General features: G+C 41.9%; 1 protein-coding gene across 1 annotated transcript in view; it reads left to right on the top strand.

Moving 5' to 3' along the window:
• The window catches only part of cep112 (centrosomal protein 112), a 100,495-nt gene extending 77,494 nt beyond the window's left edge, over positions 1-23,001 (top strand). The window contains exons 24-27 of the mRNA XM_035654347.1: positions 12,772-12,861; positions 19,533-19,634; positions 22,058-22,122; positions 22,678-23,001. Of these exons, the coding sequence (XP_035510240.1) occupies positions 12,772-12,861; positions 19,533-19,634; positions 22,058-22,122; positions 22,678-22,681 (261 nt within the window). The 3' untranslated portion in view covers positions 22,682-23,001. The remainder of the gene's footprint in view (positions 1-12,771; positions 12,862-19,532; positions 19,635-22,057; positions 22,123-22,677) is intronic.
• Positions 23,002-25,169: the final 2,168 nt, after the last annotated feature.

Raw genomic sequence — 25,169 nt, 5'->3', positions numbered from 1 at the left:
ATGAAATAGTAGGGTAAACATGGCTGTTACCAATGACAATAATTAAGGTTCTGTTCCATTCAGGGTCAAACAGAGACGGGGTGCTGCTATTGTGCATGTTGGTTCACTGGAAAGGCTTTGGTACACTAAATGGAACCTAACCTTAATTAATGTCATTGATAACACCTGTGATTACCCTACTATTTGATGTCAGAATGACTGCTGTGAAAAAGGTACTATCCTGTATTTCTTTCCATTTCATATGAACAAAGAAGTTATTTAGGCTGTTGCAAAATGTCACTCATCGCCTTCTTTACCCATCATGTGTAACTTCATACTGAACTTATTCAGTTGAGGGTCCAGAGAAATATTACAGAGCAGCACTTCACAGTTTTGTTAAAGAAAAATAACTTTTCTTGCTTTTTACAAGTTGGGGAAAAGCACAAAATCAGTCTCAATCTGGTCTGATGCGTGAGTAAAAACTTGCCAAAGAAGCATTTTACCTAGTTTTGTCTGCAGTAACACATAGGCGTTTTAATTAGATCACGCAATATTGTATGTAAAAAAAAGTTGTTTGATTAAGGCATTGTTCGCCCATCTCCAACAAAACCCAGAGTTTTTTGGTAGTAAAAAGTTCCTAATAGAATACTCTTTTTACTGAGGTGAATTTATTTTCTCTTAAAATGTGCTGTATAAATAAATACTATTACTATTTATTTTCATTTAATACATATACATACACAATCAACTATAATGGATGGGATTAAAACTGTAGTGCAGGCAGTTGCACTAGCTCTGGTAAATCTTCAAGGTCTGCCACTTTATCTATTTCTCTTATCATCCTATCTTCTCAATCTCCTAGCAGTCTTATATTCTTCCTGTGTTGTATTTGTGGTCTCTGCAGTGTTCACCTGCAGAGGCAAACCTTTAGACTTAGAGAATGGCGGGGGGTGGTGTCAATAAACTACATCCTCAAAAAAGCCTTGTCTGGATTTGACTTTTATAGAGTAGACACGGGTCGCTTTTCCTTTGTTAAAGCACGGTCGCCGTTTGTATGCATGTGCTCTGTCATTTTTATGGCTAGTTGCAAACTCCATAGTGTCTTTAAGTGGCTTGTGTGCTCTATGTCTGGCTGAAGCTTACAAATCTGTCTGCTGCACCCCACGTCTTAAGTCAGAGCCTCTCTCTATCATTACTGTTCTCTTTACAGTTAAACTTTACACTCCAGCTCCTTTTTTAGCCCTAACCTGTTTATTTCTTGCTGGTGTTTATTTCATTAAACCTGTCGATTTTAAACTCCATGCGAAGAACAGCGGATACATACATTTAGAACAATAATTTGTTCATTTTGCCCGTGCTTTTCCTTGATCTTTGTCCCCCTGCATGCAGATTTCTTGTTGGGACTCACAGGATCTTTTATTCTGCCTCTTGCCCTAGCAACCAGACTGGGACACAGTGGCAGTTGATGGGGTGTGGCCCACTAAATAAAGAGTTGTTGTGTCTGGGATCAGGACATGTTTCCAAACACAACCTTGTCTGTTTGTGGTTGCAGCTGCCTCGTATAGTAAGGAGGCAGATCTCCTCTCCTTCCAGGCCCTGGTAGCCCAAGCCCCCCCCCCGCTCACAGACCAGAGTTTTCTCCCTAAGTGGCCAGTTTGGTCTGAAATGGCTTGCCCCGAACATAGATTGTCTAAAATTTCAAACGTTCTGTCACTCTGCACATATGATTTACGGTTTACAGTTTAAATGCTTACTGTGGTCCAATTCATGCAGTCTCAACCCTTCACAAAATTGTTTTTCTGACCTCTGGGGGGGGGGGGGTTTAGTGACTTTTGATCTTTTCAGATTTCCCTCTCTCTCTCATTCATAAAACTAATTCATGTCATTGTGAACACCGTTCAGATTTGTGTTCAATAAAGCTGCAGGAAGTCATTCTCCATGTGGCGCACTACACACACGGAAAGCACTGTAGAAGATGACTGCCGATTTTTTTATGCTTAAGTGACACCCTCCGATATTCACTCATGGGAGCAATTTATTCTTTTTTCCCTGTTTTAACTAGTCACAGTCTTCACTATGCCTATCTTAAATTGCGAAGGACAAAAAACTACAGATGATGCAGTTAGCAGACACTGATACAAATAATTCATCCCTTATTTACTATATACCATGGAAATGTTTGTTCATTATTTTGTTTTTTTTTTTGTTTTTTTTTTTTAGGGGTTTGTGACCGTGGACTCAAGTGTCATTTTAGGCAGACTTTGGCCACCACTGACTGGCTACACTGTCATATTTGTTATCTTTTGGTCTGCTTGTAATCTAGCTGTACCGTGACAAACACACACACGCCTGTCTCCCCTTGCTGTAGGGCCCGTGTACAAGACACAGGTCTTAGCATCTGCAGGTGGGAGCAGACAAACTTTCTGTTTCCTCTATCTGTGTTCCTATTTTTATGGATCCCCCCTGTATCTAACACCCCGCTAACGACTCCAATTAATGGGGGAATTGCTTATTAAAGGCGAGACGTGATCGGGAAGGAAGTGAATCAGTGAGAGAGCAAGGCCAGATTGGTCTAACAGCAAAATAAAGAGGAAAATAAGAAATGAAATAAAGAGTTGGTTAAACTGTGAAAGAAAGGAGAGGAATACGGGGGGTAAAACATAATGACGGGGAAGACGAAAGGAGAGGGAGTACCGACAAAGGATGTTTTGAGGAATGAATGGTGGATTGAGACAGCAAACAGAAGGACAAGGGAAGAAAGGGGAGGAGGGGGAAAATAAGAAAGAAATGGCGGAGAGCTGTCAGTGGGCCATCGGGGGAGGGAGTTGTGGTCGCCTGCTGACATTGTTTCCATGCCCTGCTCACTTCAAAGGGCTCGATTATGAAGAGAGCGGAGGGGCTTCAGACAACTGGGAGGGGAAGAAAAAACATCAAAGTTAGCCGCGCATTTGGAATCGGGGATAATTCCCAAAACAGTTGTTCTGAATTCACCCGCTGCACCGGATCAGATGTCTCTCTTTTTTTTTCTTTTTTTTTCCCTCACGAGGCCGTTTCTGCCGTTTCTAGCCCCATTTTAGCTCCCACTGTGCGCTCTACTGTACTTGTCACTTCTTAAATGTGGGTGTTAACTGAAGGGACCTTTGTTATCTCATAAACCTCTTTTTTTGAATATACGTTAGTACAGTCTAAGTATGCCCTCATGTATCTTGGGTTGTTTGTGATAAGTGACGTCTTAGGTGGAGGAGTATTTTGTTGGAGGTGTGGTGAGTGTGTGGGAGTGTGGAGTGTGTGTGTGTGTGTGTGTGTGTGTGTGTGTGTATAAACATAGAGGCATGAGCGCTTGAGTGTGTGCCTGCTTGGCGTTTGTTGTCACAGACAGGGACACTGGCTTTGCATTGCGCAGTTAGAATAACAAATACACTAAATATTAAAGTGTGTGTTGCAAACTGTGGCAGAAGTGAAGTCCACAGGCTGGTTAGTGCAATGTCCGAAATTAATGAGCATACACACTGGTGGGGCACCAAGTGGCCTTGTTTTTTTTATTAACATTGAAACAAATTACTCTTTTGAATGTGAAGGGGCTTGTCGCATTGCTAAACCCAACTCTGTAGGTGTTAGCCTATTTTAGCCCATTGTTTTGATTTTCGGGTTTATATATACTGTAGACTGTGTGGTTGCAAGATTCAATGGTCCACACACACATCCATCCATCAAGAACTTGCAGATTGTCACACATTGAATAGTAAATAAAGAGAAGCTGAGGTTTTGCAATGTTCTACCTTACTTCCTGTTTCCTTTCAATGGTCCATCATATGGAGTTGTAGTCAGTTGTACTCAGTTTTATTTAGGTTACCAATTATCTCATAACAGTGGGCAAGGCACGAGTGGGCAGTTGTAATGCGCTGGAACCAGGTTGGTGTCAAAGGACTGAGGAAGGTGAAAGTAAGATGAAAGCATTGTTTTTGCTTTCATCTGCCCAGTGTATTCATATCAGGTAAGGGCAATGGGAATCAATATAGAGGAAGCCAGTGTAGCGCACTGGGACGTAGCCAGCATTTCGGTTGGAGGATTATTCACTTCCTCATGTCATCTGTTTTTCCTCATGTCATGTGGTATCTTCGTAAAGCGTCTCCGTTTGTGGATGGATTTTGCCTTTGATGAGACACAGGGGTTTGAGGTGAAAGTGAGGTTTAATAGTGAGGTTATTGAGATTACTTGAGTACATGATGTGCGTTTGTGTGGCCATGTGCATGGGCCGTGTTTTTGTCTGTGTCTGCGAGAGTGTATGTATGAGTGTGCCTGAAATGTGCAGCTGCCAAATCTGACAGAACTCAAGCCCACATTAGCCTGCCAAGAGAAAGGTACAAAGACACACACACACACACACACACACACACAGGCCTTGTCTTTTCCCTCTCTCTCACACACCCTATCTTTCCAACTCTGTATCTTCGAACTCTTTTCTGTCTCAAACTCTCTGTCTGTCTCCACACACATACACAAGCACACATGCTCACCTCACCCTGCCAAAAGGGAGAGGTGGCTGGTGAATAAACAATGGCACTCCGCCCATAGTGTCACCCGCCTGGGCTTTGATCAGCACCGCTGTTCCTGCTCCCCACAGCAGTGCTTCCTGTCTTTCTGCCTGCTGAATGCTGCCATGCGCACACATGCACGCACGCACACACCAATAAGTTAGTCTTCCTGTCTCATTCTTATACAGGGGCCTACATATACTATCTCTCTCCCATTTTCTCCTCGCTAAGTCTTTATCTGTATCTTTCTGCCTCTCAAACTCACACACAAACCTAGCTTTGAGTTAGTGCCCTTGTCTCTACATCTTTCAGTAGTGTTGCATTTTCTAACACACACCCACATGTGCTTGGTGTTTGCACACACACAGACAGGGATACACACCTTTGATCCAGGCCCATCCAGCAGTAACTTCTAGTGCTAGTCAAAGAGAAGGTCCTGTTGTAATGTCCTCTGGGTGAAGTGACAGCAGACATATTACATAATGCAACAGTGACCATTGTCTCACTCTGTTTGAGGGTGAGAGTGAATATATGAGGTGCACTGTTCTTTGTACACCAGACAGTGTGGGGTGTAGCTTCCTTTGTCAAACTCAGATGGAGTCCATGTGATCTAGGTGCTTTACCTTTATGCATGCGTACCAGTAACGAGGGACAAGTTGTGCACGCACACACAACCACACAGACATGCACACATTCAAGGGGGCTAGTTGTAGCAGCTGCAGTTTGTCTGTAGTTCTTTAGTTATATATGCATTAGTTTCTGAGGGGGTTGAAAGGATGACTTTGCCTGTGGGAAGGAATGGCAGCAGTGGATCAAGAACAGGTGTGCTGGATACCCTCTTTTGCACAGGCGAAGAGCAGCTTCAATCGTTGTGTGTATGAGTGTGTGCGTTTGTCTTCTCTGTTCGAGTGTCCGTCCACGTCCTTCAACACATGTCCATGTTCTTCGTGTCAACCTTGAACTGCACATTTGTTTACTGAAGTTTGTTAAACCATCTGTGTTTCGGTCACTTTCTTCTTTTTCTGTGCATGTGGGCATGCAATATTTTTAATTTCATGCTATATTAAGAAATGTTTTCAAATATTAACAGAAATGAAATGACTCCTCATAACATGGAAGGGTATTGCTGCCAATCTCACTGAGAATCAATAGTTACAATCTGTAGTTCTGTGCAGACTTTTATGCCATTAGACCAATCTGGTTTGACTGTCCAATAAACCAAAACAGCTCCTCTTCATATAAAGCTATAGCCAACTGCTCCCAGCTCACATGTGCTGGTTGTACTGCACACTAACTCATCCAGTGTGAAATGGGGAGACAAAGCTAAATAGTGACCGGAGAAAACATGAAACATGCCAATGCTATTTACATAGAGTATTTAAATCAGGCGTTAGCTAAAACTAAACTGGGGTTAAAAGGTGACGAGGTGATGAGAAAGAGGATTCCAGTGGCATGCCAGTGTGGCTCTGTTATGTCTGAATTTGTAAGTGGTCAATTACATACCAACATATTAGTTGCTTAAAGGACCAGTGTGTAGGATTTAGTGGCATCTTGCAGCGAAAAATAGTAAACTCAGTAACTGCAAGAAGTTAGTAAAAATGAATGATTTTGATGAATTTTGAGGAGATTATTTACTGTTTAGGGAACATTTTATATAATTCTGTCTGTATTGTGTATTTTTTAACAATTGTTAACAATCATACATACTTAATTGGGGGTTTTTTTTTTTTTTTTTTTTTCAGATTCAGTATTTTCCTGTCCCTGATGCTAGGCCTATTCTAGACAATTGACTTTACACCTACTTTTCGTCACAGAAGTGCACTCTAACTTCCAATTCAAGCCTGTTTTTTTCGTTCTATTTCTATTGGTGTCAGCTAGAAACATTTAAGTGTGACGGCAAGGGTCCCTCTCTCTCTCTCTCTCTCTATATATATCGGTGTAAGCACCCATCTGCCTTAATGTCCATGTATATGCTTGTGTGTGTGTGTGTGCCACTCTACATGTGTGCCTGGTGTTGGCTGATTGATGACTTTTCCGGCTGTGGGCAGATTCCCGGCACCGTTTGATCCACATATCAGAGGAGGTGGAAGTATGAGAGAGATAACATTCCAGGATGCAACTAGGGAACGTGGGAAGTAGAACAGCTCATAGAGACCATACTCCATTCACAGACAACAAACGGAAATTACTCATTAAACCACAGGCCTAATGCTAAGTACAAAGAGACCACGATGGCCTAATGTCTTGTGCGTCCCTGTTTGAAGAATCTCATGTTTACAGGAATCCAGGCTCTAGGCAAAAGTTGACAAGCTGCCATTACTGCACTAGGACCTCACTTGTAAACCTGTGTGTAACACTGTAATACATAATAACATGCAAATAATTTCACTTTTAATTTCAATTTTGTAATAGAAGGCTAGACGTATTTTCTGTGCTATACTATCAGCGGCTACAGCAACAAACTAAATCTTTGGTAAAAAACAAAACAAACAAAACGTAAAAGCCACAAGTCTCTGCTCCATGAAATCAATTTCACTTTTTTAAATGTATTTTATTATTAAATCCTCAGTCTGAGCAGCTATCAGACAAAGGACCAAAAGCTCGAGCAGTCTGCCTATACCAGGCCAATCAGCCGCCACCTGGCATATCTCATACTTCAGTTCTACATTTCTTGGCCACAATTCCGCTTAGATTATCATGGGTTTTTCTATTTTCATTAAATTAAGCATTTCATCTGATTACAGTGTAGAGAATCATGGCATTCTGGGTGTCCTCCTTGCATCAGTCTAGTATACAGTGGCTAGAAAACCAAAATAAGGAGCTCAAACAGCTCAAATCTGCATAGAGCTCCATAGTTCAGCACTACAAGTGACTCTTATACATTCAAAGTTTAAATACCTGAACTCTTTGCTTTATTTAAATTACACTTTAATGCAGTAAGAAGATTAGAATTCTGAATTTAGCAAAATTTGTAAAATACTCTCAGCTAGATGTATAAAGACACATATTCTTGTCTGCTATTATTTGTGCCAACTTGTGTGGCATCAATGACTGCTTTCTGGCATCTTAACATTCAGTCCTGTATTAAAACAGGGATGTATGGTTTATTTTTAAGATAACATTTTTAAGGTATTTGCAAGAGTTTGTACACTGCAGTTGTATTTGGAAGTTTTGCTCAACTTAACATCCATTAAATTATATATTATTTGATAAACAGAATATATGTATGTAAGCCCACACACAAGCACACACAAATACACACACAGTGCATATGGTGCATATTTCAGAGTTGTTTCCTATTCTCTTTCTACTGTAGCTCACAGCAGCTGAAAGAGACTGAGACGGGAAGATAGAGAACAATGTGTTCCCCCTGTGGGCACAGCTCAGTTGCAACATGTCTTCATTACCGTGGCAATTGTCTTACTATTTTCATCAGTACTAGGAAAGGCGCCTCCATAACTGTGCCGACATGTGTGCATATTGCGATAGACGAGATAACCGTTCTATTTGCTCTTCCGGAGAGTTTGCTACCGCCGCCATCACAGTATCTTCTCACCTCAGTTCGAAATCACCTCACGGAAAAGTGCTGAAAAGCATCAAAGTACTGAGAGCAAGTCAATTCATACCAATATCAGTGATGTCTTTCAGAGGGGCTGTCCTCGTCGACTTGCTAAACCACATCTTTTTATTCCTACACACAGACAGACAGACAGCAAAGCAACAGCAAAAGTTTCACTTCTCTAACACCTCAGGAGGAAGACCTCTTTTCTCCTCCTCCACCTCCTCCTCCTACAGCTTCTCTATTACACTCACTTCTTTACCTTTCCCACAATCCTTTGATAAAAGTGCAGATAAAAGGGAGTCTGTGCTCATCTCTCTGGCCATCCACCCCTCCTTGAGGTTAGCACCTCCTTTATTATTTACTATTAGATCAGTAGACATACATACACACACCGCCTTGTTCTACTAAAGCTGGTGTGTGTGTGTGTGTGTGGGCGCAGTCCACATACTGTGTCTTTGCTTATGTACGTCTGTGTGCTTCGTGCCTCTTGTGTATGTATCTGTTCTTACCCTTTTGCTTGTCTGTGTGTGTATGCGAGTGTGTGTGTCCTTGGCTGGAGGCGGTGCAGTGTGAGGTTTTTGCTGCTGTCTGAAGTCGTCCAGCCTCAGTGTCATTAGAGGATCTCTTTAATCCAGACTTTGGGAGAAACTTCTGACAGCACGCTGCAAATAGAAGGCCCTGCCGCACATGAAGAGCAGCTCGGCTCCTAACAAAACACCAAGTTTAAAGAGGCCCCTGGCCTTTTTTCCTCCTCCCACTATTCCCTCCCTTCTTTCTTCTTTGCTTTTTTTCCTGCCCTCTGTTGCTTTTACTTCACCCTAGGGAAACATGCTTGCCTTATCTGCACAGGAGGACCACCCAGGAAAGATGACTCAGGCGTTGGTGTGTCTGTGTGTATGTTTGTGTGCATACAACACTGGAATTGCACACTCATTTCACTGAGTGTAGCACTCACATTTTTAGAACTTTTGCTGTTAATATTAATGCATGCCTATACCTGCGTGGATTGCTCTGAGCGGTGTGTTTGTTGGTGCTTGTGTGCGCGTGTGCCTCGCTAATCCTTTGAGACAAAGTTTGGAATGAAAGGCAGAGGCACATTGCTGATGGAGAGGTGAGAGAGGCCTTCAAGCCCCCCGACTGTGGGAGGCACAGCAGAGGTACCACTGCCCCATGTCATCACCCCAGCCACGGGTTTTTTCTCCTTTCTCCTATCTTGTTGTCTCTCACCTTTTTGAACTTCTTTCTCTTTCTGATATCACATTTCTGTCTTATCTTCCCAGGCCTTTTGCTTTGCATTTTGTTGACTTTTTTCTCCTTCATACACCTTTCTCTTTTCTTTCTCCTCTCACTCCTTCCACACCTCCCCCCTCCCTTCATCTAGCCCTAAGGAAATCTGATTTCCCCCTCTTCCTGGCCTGTTCACAATGATCCCAGTCTGCATGGTTGATAAAGACCATATCGCCCTGAGCATCTGGAGACACTTAAGCAGGATCCTCTACACACGGTCATTCACACACCTTCACACACTGAATTCTATAGAAACAACCTGCATCTTGTGTGTACGTGTTTATGTGTGGACCTGCAATATGTGTGTGTGTGTGTGTGTGTGTGTGTGTGTGTATATATAGATATAGATATAGATATATATAGATAGATATAGATATATAGATATGAGAGATTTATGACAGATAGGAAGTTAGACAGAGAAAATGAGGAATCAGGGATAAAGAGGTAATGGATTAAAGCTGCAGCACCTGGGAGTGAGAGGTCATCAGTGTTTTTGTGAAAAACTGTCCTCTCATATTTACCCATACATTATTTGAGATTATTAGTGATTAGTAGCCATGTAAATTTTCAAATTCATTATAATTTCAAAGGTTTGCCCCCAGGCTTGCACTGGATAAAAGTCAAAGTCAGACACTGGTGTTCAAACTGCATCCGGGGGGGCTGCGCAGGTGTTCACAGGTGCCTGTATTATCCACTTCATTGTATTGTGTCATTGTTTCAGTACTTTTTTTTTCATGAGTTAATATCCGTGGCTATCAGTTTTTCTGTGATATCTATTGCTCTGTGCCTGAAAACATCCCTCAATACAGTATATGACCATCATGTCTGACAGCGATAATCACTTTATAATTCTGAGGCTCTTTCTGACTCACAAAGTGCTTTTATTCATCAGCAGAATCATCCCGTATGATTCTATTAATAAAGCAATTGTTGAACGTCTACTCTGAGTTTCTTTGAGCACATCAGATACAGAACCCACATGAAAGAGGCAAACACGTCACCAGTGAGGCCCAGTAGTCAGCCTTACTTCCCAGAAGACCTGGTCCAGAAATGCTGTGTCACAGTGCGGGGAATCAGAAGTGGGTTTAGAAAGTGAGGGAGGGGGGGGTGGTGGTGAGATTAGGTCACAGTTATTAAAGTGTCTGAAGAAGCAAGGGTAAGAACCGTGACTGTGAGTGCAAGTACCTACTAGATCAGTGTTTCTCAATCTTTTTACCACCTCAGAAAATACGAGGCTCTCCATATCCCATCATTATGACTGACCTTAAAATACAGTGGCATAGACAGACCCTATTCAGCTACAGACAGTTCATACAGGAGGTAGGTTTATTCCTAATAAGAAGATTATTTATTGTTGAGTGTTGTTGTGGAACCGGATCAGGAACCAGAGCTAATTTGATGTAAAAGGGGTAATCTTGGTCCACACTTCTTTTCCCAGTAGTTCCCGTTGCCCTTACTATCTTACCATTACATTTTAATTCGCAACTAATCATGCATGTATGCATGTGTTATGTGCATGAACGTGACTACATAGCAAGTTGTTTAAGTATTTTCATATAAAATGTTGTAGTATTTTGATATTAATTTCTTTATTTTTAAGATTCCCTCGCATTCACAGTCCACTCGCCTAACACCAGTAGTACCCATACCATAGTTTCAGAACTAGTGTACTAGATAATCCCCTGACATGTGTCTTAGAGAAATACACTCAGTAGTTTAACACTTGTTTGCGCTATAGTAAACTGGTAAATCAGAAAACATGAGCATTCAGAAATTTGTCTCAGATAAGAAAAACTTAAAAAAGGAAGAGTCCCTCACGCTCGTATTCCTTTGTCAGTACAGTCAGAAAACTCAGGCAAATGGTGTTGAATCCACAAAAAATCCTTTTCTAGTGTCGTTGAGCCTTTGAACCAATAAACAAAATGAAATGATGAAATCGAAGGCAAGGGGTTGCACTGGATGGGGCTGTGATGGGATCGTGACTGGGTAAGAAATACCCTGATTAATTAATAGGATCAACATGCCAGAAACCAGCTGCCTTTCATGCTGCAGAGCTGAAACTGACCTCAACGTGCTCCAGAATCATGATGGTCTAGTAATGTAGAGAAATCAATCTTCTAGAGGCCTGAATTAGACTTAACATTGCAAAGGAAGGAGGTCATTAATGCAGTTCAGGTATGGGTTCACACTGTGTGCCGTCTTGATATTTCAAATTATTAAAAAGAAAATGATTACATGTCAGAAGATAACTTTCAGCTTCTGTGAGATCTACTGTATCTAACAATCCTACTGACAACAAAGGCTTGAAATGTTTTTTTTTTTGTTTTGCACCTTCCTTCCTTTTTTAGTCAGTAGTTCTCAGAAAGTTGCTACACAGAAGTTCAGCCTGGCCCTGAAGCCTAACAGTCCATGTATGATTTATGTCAGTGTGGTGTGTTGTAGATCAGACCGGTCATGCCTATCACCTGGACTGTGTTTCCCTCAGCTCTGAGAATCGACGAGGCAACACCTGGCCCACTCACTCAACTCCACCAGGGAGAGACACTGAGGATATTGATGCTAGCCAGTGCCCCCATACACTTGTTGGAGTGTGTGTGAAAGTGTAAACCCATGTGTGTGCTTTTATTTTCAGGTGTGTGTGTGTGTGTGTGCATGCATTACTCTCTCTGCTTTTCATGCAGGCTAATCAAAGACGAAGTGTCCACATGTGCGCTCAAAACATCTGGTTCTGCGTCGCATGCAGGAACTTTGCCTCTCTTTTTTTTCCACTGCTATCACTTACAGGCAGAAAGGGAAGAATGCCTTACACACATGCGCGCACACACACACACAGTGAATTTTCTTTCTTTCTTTTTTTCTTTATTACTTACTTGCCTGAATCCTACAAAGCAAAATTGATTAAATTCTTTATTGGCACCCTATGGGGAAATGTGATCAACTCAGGTACTGGACTACATGTGAGAGGGGGTTCTTATCCACTAAATGATACAGTACATCCCTCTTGTTACCTCAAAAGAAATATTATTATCCTTAAAGGAATGCAGCTTCACAAAAGCCCAGAAAGTTTGTTAATTCCCTGAATGAGCAACTCTCTGTCTGTATGCCCTTGTCCAGAAATGAATTTGGGCTTAATGAGGCCAGCTTGCCAGTAATTACTGTCATGACTTTATTATTAGCCTTTTAACACGAAAGTCTAATCACAGGCTGCATCTCTCCTCACTGTCCCTCTGTCCTCCCTTTTGTGCCTTGAATATTTTCTCATTGACTCTGTCCGTCTCTCGCCAGCTCGAATATAACTGCAGATTGGTGTATATCCCTGTGCATCAGTTACACCGCACAGATCTCGAGTTGTTCTCCTTTTTCCCCGTCAGTCAACTGACAACACTGACTGTCTCTCCCTTCCCCCAGGCTCTGCAGGAAAAGGTGGAAAGTCTACAGAGGCAGCTGCACTGCTCCGAGAAGAAGCTGCTTAGCAAAGAGCTCGAGACTGAGGAGAAGGTAATGCACTCTCTCCTTTTCTCTCCATCCCTCACTGTCTCTTTTTTCATGCTCGTCAAGGATGTACAAGAGAGGCAGGTTGTCTCCTAGTCATTTGCTCATCACCATTGCCGCTGCATCACTCTCACACACAACGTTTTTTTAAACCCGCTGCCCTCAGCCTTTCTGTCACACTTCTTTTCACTTCTTGCCAGAACTTAACCTCTATTTTACACTCTTGTTATCAGTCAAGCGATCCTTTTTTGGGTGCTTGAATCCTTTTTCTGCTCTCCCATCACCTGATGCCCCTAGCCCCTAGCCCCTTACCCCCCAGTTGCCATCCTTACTAGACCCTGCAGGGGGCCACAGAAGACAAAAAAGTGGATTATTTCTGCCCTCCCTTCATCACTCTACCATCTCCCATTCTCCTGCCCAGTGACAGAGATATGCCCCCTCGCACATTTCCCAAATTCCTTGAGATTTGGCTTCAAGAGCCAGCGCCTAGGGCCAGGAATGCCACCACCGCCTGTGTTCAGAGGGAAGCCTCTGTGTGCAGACACACTCGCACATGCACTTCCCCATGGCTCTCCAGAATGCCCTGTAATCAGGCTCTGTTTTGACCTTGACACACACAGAGAAGAAAGCACTAATGACTACACTCACACAGGAGGCTGTTCTTTGTATGCTGGTATGTTCACCAAAGGCATTCATTCTCTTGTGTCCCCCTGTGATCCGCCCACTGACCCTTGTACACACTTCACACACTCGTCACACACCTCAGTGTCTGGCTGTCATAAATCTGCAGGAAGGGGTCAGTGGTTTTCAGGAGTCGCTGGTCACTGACCCAGTCCCAGAGGCGCTGCACGTTGTTTCCTATAACTTAGGAGGAGCTGACCCCTGAGCCTGCCTGCTATAATGTCAGATCATTATGTTTGGATAAGGGGTTTGGGTCACTCTCTTTAGCTTTTTATTTGTGTTTTTTAGTGTTATTTATTGTGTGATCCATCGTTGAAGACACAGTCAATTTATTGGTGAAATGTATCCCCAAAGATTGGCAACATCCCTTCACTTTTGAACTTTCCCAAGGTGAAGAATAAATGGTTTTATGTTTCCAAAAGTCGAGCATGTGGTCCCTAATTCCCTAGCAACCACTATGGCATATTGTCAAGGTATACTATAACCTCTTATAGTAATTAAACAAGTGACACAAAGTAAGAGAGGAGTCATTATTCTTCAAGATCATCATCCTCTAGTCGAGCATTAAGCCATGAATTGTACTTCAGGTAGATGATGTCGGTTCAATCAAATGTTGGCCCACTGATTTGAAGATGCTAACATGTATTCACATGTGTCATGACATTTTGTTTAAAATACTGCAACCCTCATTAATCGAAATATCATATGATTTATTATTATTATGATTTATTTATAACATTAAAACCCAATTATTGCTTCTGGACTGCAGAGCTTAGTTTTTCATGGTTAGTTAGAGAGTTAGAAATGTTACCAAAAATTCTGCTTTCTGGTATAAATCAGCAACATTATGATTTTAATCAGGCAATATGTTGAAACAAAGGATGAGTAAATAAGACTAAGAATCTGACTAAGCATTTGGTACCGATTTTAGATGCTTGAGTTTTTGCTTCTCTGCCACAAACACATTTCACTAATTTATCACAGATTGTTTTGCTATGTCAAAGTTGGCAGCAAAGACACAAACAGGAAGTGTGCCATAGTCGACTAAGAATGAAGGAATCTTCGCTCATCAGCCAACTCCGAGCTAAAACCAATGCCTCAACAGATAGGACAGCTGAGGCAGGATATGGAACGATGACATCGGAAGCACACGGTTATAGTAAGAGCTTTTAAATGAGGTGCAGAAACTAGTGTTTTAACATCAAGCACGTCTTCATCACAGTTAGAGGAGGCAGTGTATACACATAAAATACCTGTGCCCAGCTATAGTTGTCTCTCCTGTCTAGCCAACGCCATATAGCCATAACATATATGAATACACATCATCAGAACATAACAGAAATCATACAATTTCCTAGAAAACAACATAGATTAATCTCTTATATCATTATAAAAAACCACAGAAAAGAAGATTCATTTCTGCATTTCGTCAATATAGTTAAATTGTGTTTGAATTATAGATTCAGTAGCTTTCCCTGCATATCAGTTTGCTCAGGAAGTTGCAGTTTGTCCCAGGTGAGCCACATCTACCCGATGCTCTTTAGTCTTCAATAATCCGTCATCAGAGTTGCTCAGAGGTTTACAGTGTCTACAGCTACACTTACAATATGTCTGTGGGTGTTTATTGGCACCCCTTTCTTTTGGCAGTCACAGTTGTACTCCCTGTAAGGACGCTGTCTGAATCGTATGAACTTATGTTTCTTACCATGCTCCAACCTAAGGTCAGGTGTGTGTATGCATGGTGTCAATAGGAAATCAGCCCTTCTACTGTATGTTTTTTATTCGGTTGTGTGTGACTATTTGCATTAGCGCACATCATATGTGCATTTGCAGTGTTGCGTGCACACTGGTTTATGTGTGCATTGTTTTTTCGCGTACGATAATAAACCTCCACTCTGTCTCCTCACTGATATTGCCCTAGTTTATCTGCCAAGACTTGTCTTTGTAATCTGATCCCTCACACGCAAAAACAGCCTTTCTGCCCAGACTTCACACAGATGTTGCTTGCCTTACACTTGCAGGGCCCTCGCAGGCTCCCCCACTCTAAAATGGCGGATCAGCAGCTCGCTGTGTGGTTCAATTCTCCTTGAAGAGAGGAGCAGCTCTTATGTATAAATACATAATGATACAGTGGGCACGGTGAACTGTACAAGTTTGAGAGTGTATTCTCCTGCATCATGGGAGCTTGGTAAAATAAAAAATAAATCATTTCTCTAGTTGTTTTCAGTATTGATGCAGACATATAAATGCAGAGGAGTTGAACTTAAGTTCTGTAGGCTCAGTCATTTTCCTGTGTGCTGTTTTTGTTGAGGCACATTACATCAGCAGCTACCAATCCATCCCATAGTTCTAACAACTTCACTAAGATCTGTAGCGACTTCTAATCTCCTCCTGCCTTTTTCGTCTTTTTTTTTTTTTTTTTTTCTTTTCTTCCACTTTTTGTGAAGCGGTTTCTTTTTTTCCCTCTCGCAGCAAAGCGTTTTTGAATTCAAATCGCTCCTTGGTGAACTCTGAGTGCCAACTCAGTGAATGTGGAGGTGCAAACTTTGTGAGTGGCATCATTTTTGATGTACCCCCTTGTTCCTGACAAGGTTTTTGTCACTTTGGAACAAGGGGTATATCAAAAATGTCTTTCCAGCAGCTACTCAGCACCCCCAACCCGTCCCACGTAAGCCTGTACATACACACACACACACACACACACACCCCAACTTCATTAGCATACATCAAGCTTCCCAACGATGTGACAACCTCATTTGAACGTTGAAAGTGTTGAGGGCTTGTTCCTTTCTGCTGGCAGCTGTCAAAAACCACGCCATGTGACGGTACCAAACGCAAGGGAAAGTCAAAACCACAATCTAAAGACTATATATAGATGAAATGTTGTCATTTTAAGATGACTGGGAGGGGAAAACGACTGCCGCTCCTCGCAGTCTTCAAAACTAGAGAATCACTCTTCATCAGGAACAAACAAAGGCTCATTTAAAAAAAGAGCTGTGGAGATGAAACCTGATTTTTCTCCAGAAAGTCAAAGTCCCTCTACGTTTCTTTGGGAGATAGTGGCACACTTTTTTTCCCTCTGTGTTTCCCTTCCTCTCTTTTTTTTTTTTTCCTACTCACTGTCATCTGGAGTCCGTCAATGACCAAAACCTCATGGAAGGTTTGATCAGCAGTATTGTTCAAAGGCACCCGACATCTGTCCTAATAGTGAGGAGGCTTTCTTTTCAAGATGCCGTCACATGCCACTTGTCAGAAAAACAAACATGCCTTTGCTGTAAAAAGATGTTGAAAGAGGAGGAAAAATGTTTGCACAAAGAAAAAAATAGAGATGTGAGAGGAGGGACCTTGGAAGAGGCGAGAGGATGCAAAGCTGGGAAACAATGTCTCTCAGTTAGACATCTTTGGGGAGTTTGAGAGATGCTCCTGTTTTGAATTTTAACGCCATTGAGAGACGCAGTGAAGTCGGAAATTTTAATTGGTCCCTTTTTTTTCTGTATCTGTTAGCCTAGCATACGTTTCCACAACAGAGATGTTTTTATACCAAAAAAAAAGGCTGCTGCCTCCACCCACAGACATTGCATAGTAAACTATATATAAGCTTTAGTTAGACACGCTGTGTAAAGAAGATTGCAAATGATTTGGTCTGCTACTGCGCAGCAAGAGCATAAATCTGTATCATATGCGTTCAGGTTAATGTGATATACAGCTTATATTTATGCAAATGTACATGCAGTGTGTAGCTATGATGCAATAATGCAAAAGTAAAGCTTATTTTCTGATAAGAACAAGACGACTTTTACAATACAGCTGTAAAGAATAATGATAAGTGATATTTTATTATTATTTTCTGTCTCACACCAACGGCCACAGCAGCCATTCAGTTGACCGCAAAGTCATTAGGACGGGTGCCAAATACTCAACCATATTATATCACGTAATACATTAGTTCTAGTTTGGGCTTCCCTTTGTCATCATTACTAAAGAAAACATTTGTGGCTTGTCTAGTTTGATCAGCCTTTCGACTGTACGTACAATACCCAGTCGTCCCCTTTGCTCTCTGTGAGTCCAGTATATAGGCTGTTGTAGACTTGCCCATTCTAATGTATGGGAAGGAAAATGGAGACAGCATTGCCACAAAGGAGCTTGTAATTTAGGCAGAGCGGATCTCTCATTGCTGTGGCGACTGCACCATACATGAACCAAGAATGCAAAACTAAGGAGCGTGGCTTTTGAAGAATCTAGACATATATTCAGAGTGGTTGGTAAGGGATGTGTTTATTCAACCATTGTTTATTGCTTCGGTCTGAGGTAGTGGAGTGTGTTTTGTCTTGGCTTGCCATTTTGTTATGACTACAGAAGCTGCTATAGATAGATAGACTTTTTTTTTTTTGTTGAAAATTTGCACTCCCGTAGCTTCAGCTGATTTTTTAACTCCTGGACATTCAAATTAAAGCTTCTGAAAAACCTGTCACTCTCAAATTATCCTCGACTTCATTCTCACACGGAGAGAGAAAAAGACATATTTCTGTAAACTGGTGGACTCTCGACCCAATATTATTGTCCCGACACTTTAAAATGAATAGGGCAGAAGGAGTCTGAAAAATGTTGGCAAAGTTGTGGCAGACTAATCTACTGCACACTGTGCTGAGACAAAGTGAGCTGCTTCATGTTGGGATCATTTATACTGGAGGTTGCTTTGAAGTGCTTCCCAAACCCTTTCATTGTGCCCAGGAAGATTAATTAGCCAAAGCCAGAACAATCAGTTAAATCCACAACAGGAAAATTATTTTAGGAAAACCAATCTTTTTCCCTCCCCCTCACCTCATTCACGCTCCTTTCACTTGAAAGACCGGCCTGATGAGAGGAGAGGTTGTGGGGGGGGGGTATTCTTAATGTTAGCTGGACTTTGGCTCTGTCAAAGACATTATGGTCGATTGAAATGCTCAGACTCTCCCCTGGTTACACCTTGAAAAATGTGGGTGAAAACTGTTGCTTTTCACTCCCACCCCCCGTTGATTCCTCAAGCTCTGTTAAACTATTCATCAAGCTCCAGATTAATTGATGCAAGCAACTCTTTTCAAAATGCCGTAAATGCTTTTACAGTACTGCTCTGTGTTTGTGCATGTGTGTGTATGTATGTCTGTATATGTGTGTGTGCGTCCATTCATGTGTGTTTGTGGGTAAAAAAACGGGGGGGGTTGCGCTAACCAAACCCTTTTCAACTTCTATAATCAGACTCTGGTTTAGTGGAGTGTAATTTAGCCCCAGACAGACTTCCTGCAGTCCTCCCCAGTGGAGCTAGCTAGCTAGCAAGCTATTGAGCTGCTGTTGCGTTTGATGTGTTCTGCCCTCCACCGTGGCCCTGTCCTCTTCCAAACCCAGCTGTGTAACAGGCCCATAAATGCATTGTGTCTGATCTGGCTGTAGTCCTCAGCAGCCAGTAGGGGGTGTTATGCAGAGCGAGTCATGCCAGTCTGCGGACCCCCTGTGGAGATGTGAAGGAGCTGTGAAGAGTGAGGGAATACTCTGAGCCATGAATAAAGAGAGGATACCCACTGTCTGTGTGTCAGTGTGTGTGTGTGTGTGTGTGTGTGTGTGTGTGTGTGTGTGTGTCTCCTCCGAGGGAGCTGTTCGCTTGGGCGCCATGTCTGGAAGTGTGTATGTGAATGGGTAGTGGGTGCACTTACTCAGCAGTGATTAATATTAATTTGCCTGAAAATAAGCTTTTTTTCTCATTGCTGAATTGTCTTTATTTGTGTCACAAGTCAAGAAAAATATTTTTAACCCAAACAGACAAACATATGATATAAATGAAGATGAAGATCACATATTTTAAGGCTTACTGTATGTGCAGGTGTTTCTGTGTGTGCGTGGATGATGCGTATGTATTAATTTGATGGTTAAATAATGAATGTGTAATGTGGATTTAATAATATATTTGTTCAGGTGTGTTAGTTAACTGACGCTGTTTGGTCGTCCCGCCTATCTCTTCTCAGGTGACCGTGGTGCGTCAGGAGTACGAGGAGAAGATCAAAGGTTTGATGCCAGCCGAGCTCAGACAGGAACTGGAGGACACCATCACCTCTCTGAAGGCTCAGGTGAGAACTGACTGCTTGCCAGAACGGATCAGATACAGGCAAGACTAGAACAAACATGCTGACATATTGAATCTGGAGGCTTTTGTTTCAAGAACGTTAAACGTTTTCCGGGGGCCTCAGGTTCTCATTTGCAACATAATAAAAGTACTAATCCTGCCTTACTCTCTCTTTCATTAATTCATACTGTACCCTTTAAATACACCTTCTAGAGTTTCTACATACTTCTGCATTTCCACACTTCTCCATGTCCTAGTTTTACGTAAACACTGCCCATTTACTGTACACACCTGCCTTTGCACCGGAGATAGCCAGGGCTGGTTGCCCATTCTTGTGAACACAATATCTCCGGAACGCCTCGAGGGTTTTCTTCAAACTTGGCACAAACATGCACTTGGACTCAAAGATGAACTGATTTAATTTTGATGGTTAAAGGTCAAGGTCACCGTGACCTCACAAAACACATTTTTGGCCATAAATCAAGAACTGACGAGCGTAAATATCACAGCAGACCCTTCCCACAGCAGACATTTTGACCTGTACAAGCAGGAAAGGTGGAAGTAACATTCATGATGGCTGTACAACATTTAGGTAAGCCAGTTCCAGGGTTCTGGTATTGTGTATGCTGAATTACTTTTGTTATGCTTAATAAAACCATCAGACATAAACAAACCTTTAAGTTTTAATTCAATGTGTAGAATCCTTGCATGAAAAAATGCAGACCTTTGAATGGAGCTAGTGCAGGTGCCGTGCAGGAAGCATCAGCAAAACAATGCAGGGTCGTCCCACAAAAATATCAATCTGTTTCTACTGCAGCCCAATATAATGGCATCTGGTAAGGCTCTGCACTGGCCAATCAAACAAATGCACATGCACATTACTGGTGGATCACTTTGTAACAGTATATTTGTTATATTTGTGACAAAAGATGAAATAGTTGCTGCTGTGATAGTTGTAAAATTGTGTCTGTGAGTATTGTAAACCCATTCATCTGTTATTTGAACTAAACTTGGTATATACTGTTCATTGTCTCACCGGTACCTTAAACAGCATGCCCACATTAACACAGTGTGAGTGCTCAGCCAACTCAAAAGGTTCTGATTTGACAGGTAATTTGTAAGTGTTCGACTATACAACAACGAGGACTGGACATCTGTCGTGTGCTTTCTTCTGTAACTCCATCACGATTTTAAAAAATGGTGGCTGAAATAAAATCCTGCGACTACTCAAAGAATCAGAAATATTCAGCGCTGCAAGCCTCACCCCCAAAGATCATGTACTTTTCCCCAAGCAGGGTTTTTTGGCAGGGGGGTTAAAGTATTGTCCCCATAACCTGATGTTCATCCTGGTCTCTGCAGTGGAAAGTTCCTCCAAAGGTTCCTAGTCCCTAGGGAAGGTTCCTGAGGTGGAAATGTGGCTATTGCTGTTACTTTGGACCCTGCCAGTCCTCTTTATAAACCGTAATGCCTCCTTTTCTCTCCATCAGATCACACAATCACCGCTTAATAACCCCATTCTTATAGCCATGTTGCTCCTCTGAGCCGTGTCTCTTACTAATATCATTAGGTCCATTTTCACACTGAATCGTTGAATGTTCTTTGCTTTTACATTGTAAACACAGGAGGGTTTTCTGTAATGGTGATAGGCCCGTGCAGTACAAGGCTCATCATAAACCCCTGCCTTGTTCAAATAGGCCTACCAGGATCCCATTTCAGTGCTCAGACCACAGCCCTGTGATCGGATATGTTTATAAGATGTAATTCGTGACCAGAATGGGCTCTCCTCTCATTGACGATGTCTTGGGTTTTGCACATTAAAGTGCATTATTTTTACATGGTGAAAAAAGGTGGGGAGAGTTTTCGTGTCTCTGGAGGCATCCGACCACATTTCGGTGGGGTTTTGCATATACTTCACCACTGTGAAGTGCCAAATGAAATGCTAGAACTTTCCTGAGGTCTCCCCCACAGAAAGGAATGTACCCTCGGCTCCAGTACGGTAGTCCCAGAACAATACAGATTCTTTTGGAGCCGTGATTATTCTGCCAGGCTCTAGATGCCGTGTAAATGTAGATGGGGTTTATTTTCACTTCAGCCAAAGACACTTCATAAATAAACTCACACTTTGTAGCCAAACAAAAGAATGGCGCTGACTCCTCTCGCAGCGTCCTAACCTCAACTAACCTGGCTCATAATCTCCCCTCTGTCCCCATGCGCCTTAACCCCCCTGCCCTAATCTCCTGACCCCAAATCCCTGCCGTCCTGACCCCTGGACTCAACAACCAAGCCTTTCTTCCACTTAGCTAACCCCCCTTCACCCAAAAAAGCACAATTGGCCATCATACCACTTCAAGTTCCTCTGCACAACTTATCAGAGCGAGTCCGTTTTATAAAGATTACCAAATGTTGCATTGTGTGTCTGTGCTGCAGGTCAGCTTCCTACAGAAGAGAGCCTCTTTGCTACAGGAAGACCTGGATGCCTGTCGCAGCAGGAGGTTAGCATGAATGTTTAGATTGTATAGAAACGTGTGTGCATACATGCCTGTATATGGTTCACGTGGAAGTGTACCTCAGTACAGTACAATGCTCATATTTCTTTAACTGGTGTACACAGTAGTGAGTGTAGTAAAGTATGAACATCCAGAATTACTAATCAGTTTGCAGTTTACTTTGTAACGCACTATTAATGGTGACTATGACAGCTTCCAGTCCTGAGGTCTTTCATATGCCTCCCATCCATCATACTGTAAGAACCATTTATGTCTTTTTGAAAAGCATCTATACATACGCAGCGATGTGGGGCCTCGTCAAACGATGCAGTCGCATCTCTGCAAACATCTCTCAGGACTTTCAGTCACGCACATCACAGTAAATAATCAGTCATTTCACTGTACTTTACCTCACAACTTAGAGTCAAAGACACACTGAGAATCTCAAAGGAGCTGTCAATCAGAGGGAGTTAGTTTAAATGTGTTTCCATTCCTTAATATCCATTCACAGGTATTACAATGTTGGTTTAATTCTGGATTTACCCAACTCTTTCTGTACAGGTAACCATGGGATAACCACAGCCTGACCCTTCGCCGGGATATGAAGGATGAGATGTCCAATCAGATGTGAGCATTATTATTATATTATTATGTTACAAGTATTTTACACACCTGTCGTGCCACTGGACCAGCCATTTCTTTCTTTGAGTTACTGTTGTTTCTCATGGTTTTATTAACACATGAACTATTTATTCATTGTCAGATTTTAGTTTTGCTTTGTCCGCAAATATGTTTTTATGTTATATTGTTATATTAACTTGGCGTTATTGTTATTAATGTTTGATATCAACTGTCATATTCTTACCCAAATCCATCGTTTTGTAATAAAAGGATTTTCATCACTTTCTGTTGTCATGCTTTTTTTTTTGTTTTTTGAGCATGTTCTTCATCTTCTTCAAATACCTCCTAATTAATACCTCAATTAGGGGAAGTCATGCTGTTGCCCTTGTTTTAATATGACCACAACATGCATGTTAACCAAGATTAGCTCTGTAACTTTACACTAAAGTCTAAGACCTTGAATTCCCATCTCCCTCATCACTATTAAGCATCGCCTTTCTGCTCAAGCCTCCATTTGAACTGTAAAGAGTAGTTGGGGGTTTGTGGTCGGTTCAGATAAAAAGCGCTGCGAGTCGATTGTTTGAACCTCAGGCCAAACGCTACAGTCCTTGGACTTACTGTTTCTGCCTCTGCCATCACTTTGTGTTTTACCGACGGCTCCACTCAAACCCAAGCTGAATGACTCAGACGCTGGAGTCCATGAAATGGCCGCCATGTCTCCAAGTCTCCTCCAATGTCTCCAGAGTGTGGAGGTTTTATGATGATAATAACATTTGGTGGACCAAGGATGGGCTTCATAATGAGCCCCCATCCATTGGTATTTTGTGTCTGAATGCACGGGTTTGAATACTGATCATTTCAGAAGAATCCTTTTTTTTTTTCCTGGAAAACTCTTTGGAGGAATTATTAAATTCCAAAATCAGATTTCATTTCAAAGAAGCCCCCGCACTTATTTGCATTGGAATTGCTTTCTTTTTACACCCGCAGTTCACGCATTTCCATGTGTTCCCATTGTCCGTGACCTGTTCTGCTGTCTCCAAACGAAACACTATACCCCTCTCTGTGTTTATTTGATGTGCTGATTCTGCTGCCCAGGCAGAGAGAGAGACAAGAAACAAAAAAAGAGACGAAAGGAGAGAGGACTGTCAGACTGACATCTGAGAAACAGGAATTTAGTCTTTCAGCACGAAGCCTTTGTAGAGTCTGTTGTTTCTGGAAGACGCGCACAGAGGATTCATAACTTTTGGAACATAGCATTATACGTGCATGTGCACTTGGGTACATGTAATGAAGTATGTGTGACATTTTTTGAATGTACTGTGTGTGTGTGATTACATTCAGGCTTAGAACATACATGTCCTCCAACTGTGTCTGAAGGCAAAGGTGTTTAAACCTGTTATGAACACTGAAAAGTGGGGCAAAAAGCCTGATCATTGTCCAATAACCGTGTGTCTTTTTACTCATCTCAGTCTTGACCCAATCAATAGTGCTAAAGGGGATTAGGGTACTCCAAAAAAAGGACAGGGTTCGGTTTCATTGATCTACAGGAACAGGTAGAGGTGTCACGAGACAACTGCTGATAAATACCTGGGGTGCAGTCTGATTGCTTAGTTTAATCTTTATTTTCATGGATTATCTCTAGATTCAACAGAAGTCATAATATGTCTGGAACAGAGCGGCCTGTAAAAAAGACATTAATCTAAGGACAATATACAAAAACACAGATGTATAAACTTCATTAATTCAGCTGTGGTCTAAAAGTTATTGACATATAAACATTAACAGCTTTGGGTTTGGATATGTGTTGATGTTCTAACCTACAGTTTAGGCCTAAATCATTGAACAATCAGCTGGCACATCTGATACTTATCAGATATTGTTTCCTGACACCTCTATTTGCTTTTTTAGTATACCCTTTTCTCAATCTACATATCGGTGGATCTCTGGGTTAGATGGCAGAAACTCTTGTCTCTCCTTACAGGCAATTATGTTGTTGCATTTAGTTATACACACGATAAAGTGACAGAAGTAGTTGTGTGAAAACAGAAAAAGGAGAGCTTAAGGAAGGAGTATACTTTCACACATTCACACACCTTGCCAACCGCTACATAAGGAAGTTATCCCCAATCCATCGCTGTTACCTCTCTCTATGATAGTAGGCTTTTTGCCCCACCTTCGAGTGTGGCCATTTGAAGACGAACACTTAAGCCTTCAGACGGCGTCAGTCAAAACGCTTCATATGAGCTAGTTTGACTCACACTTCACCCTTTTATAGAACTTTTTGAAAAGGAGGGTTCAGATACTGTCAGATTATTCGGCAAACACTTGATTTAAAGCATAAAGAGATTTGACATTATGATACTGTAGATCTAAAGGTTAATGCGTACTCTGTCCTGTTTTGCTCATTTACACCCGAACTGGCTCCAGCTATA

This window comes from Morone saxatilis, unplaced genomic scaffold (assembly GCF_004916995.1).
Source record: "Morone saxatilis isolate NCDOM2014 unplaced genomic scaffold, NCSU_SB_2.0 Contig14, whole genome shotgun sequence".
Taxonomy (NCBI): Eukaryota; Metazoa; Chordata; class Actinopteri; family Moronidae; genus Morone; species Morone saxatilis.
This window is presented reverse-complemented; position numbering and strand designations above follow the sequence as displayed.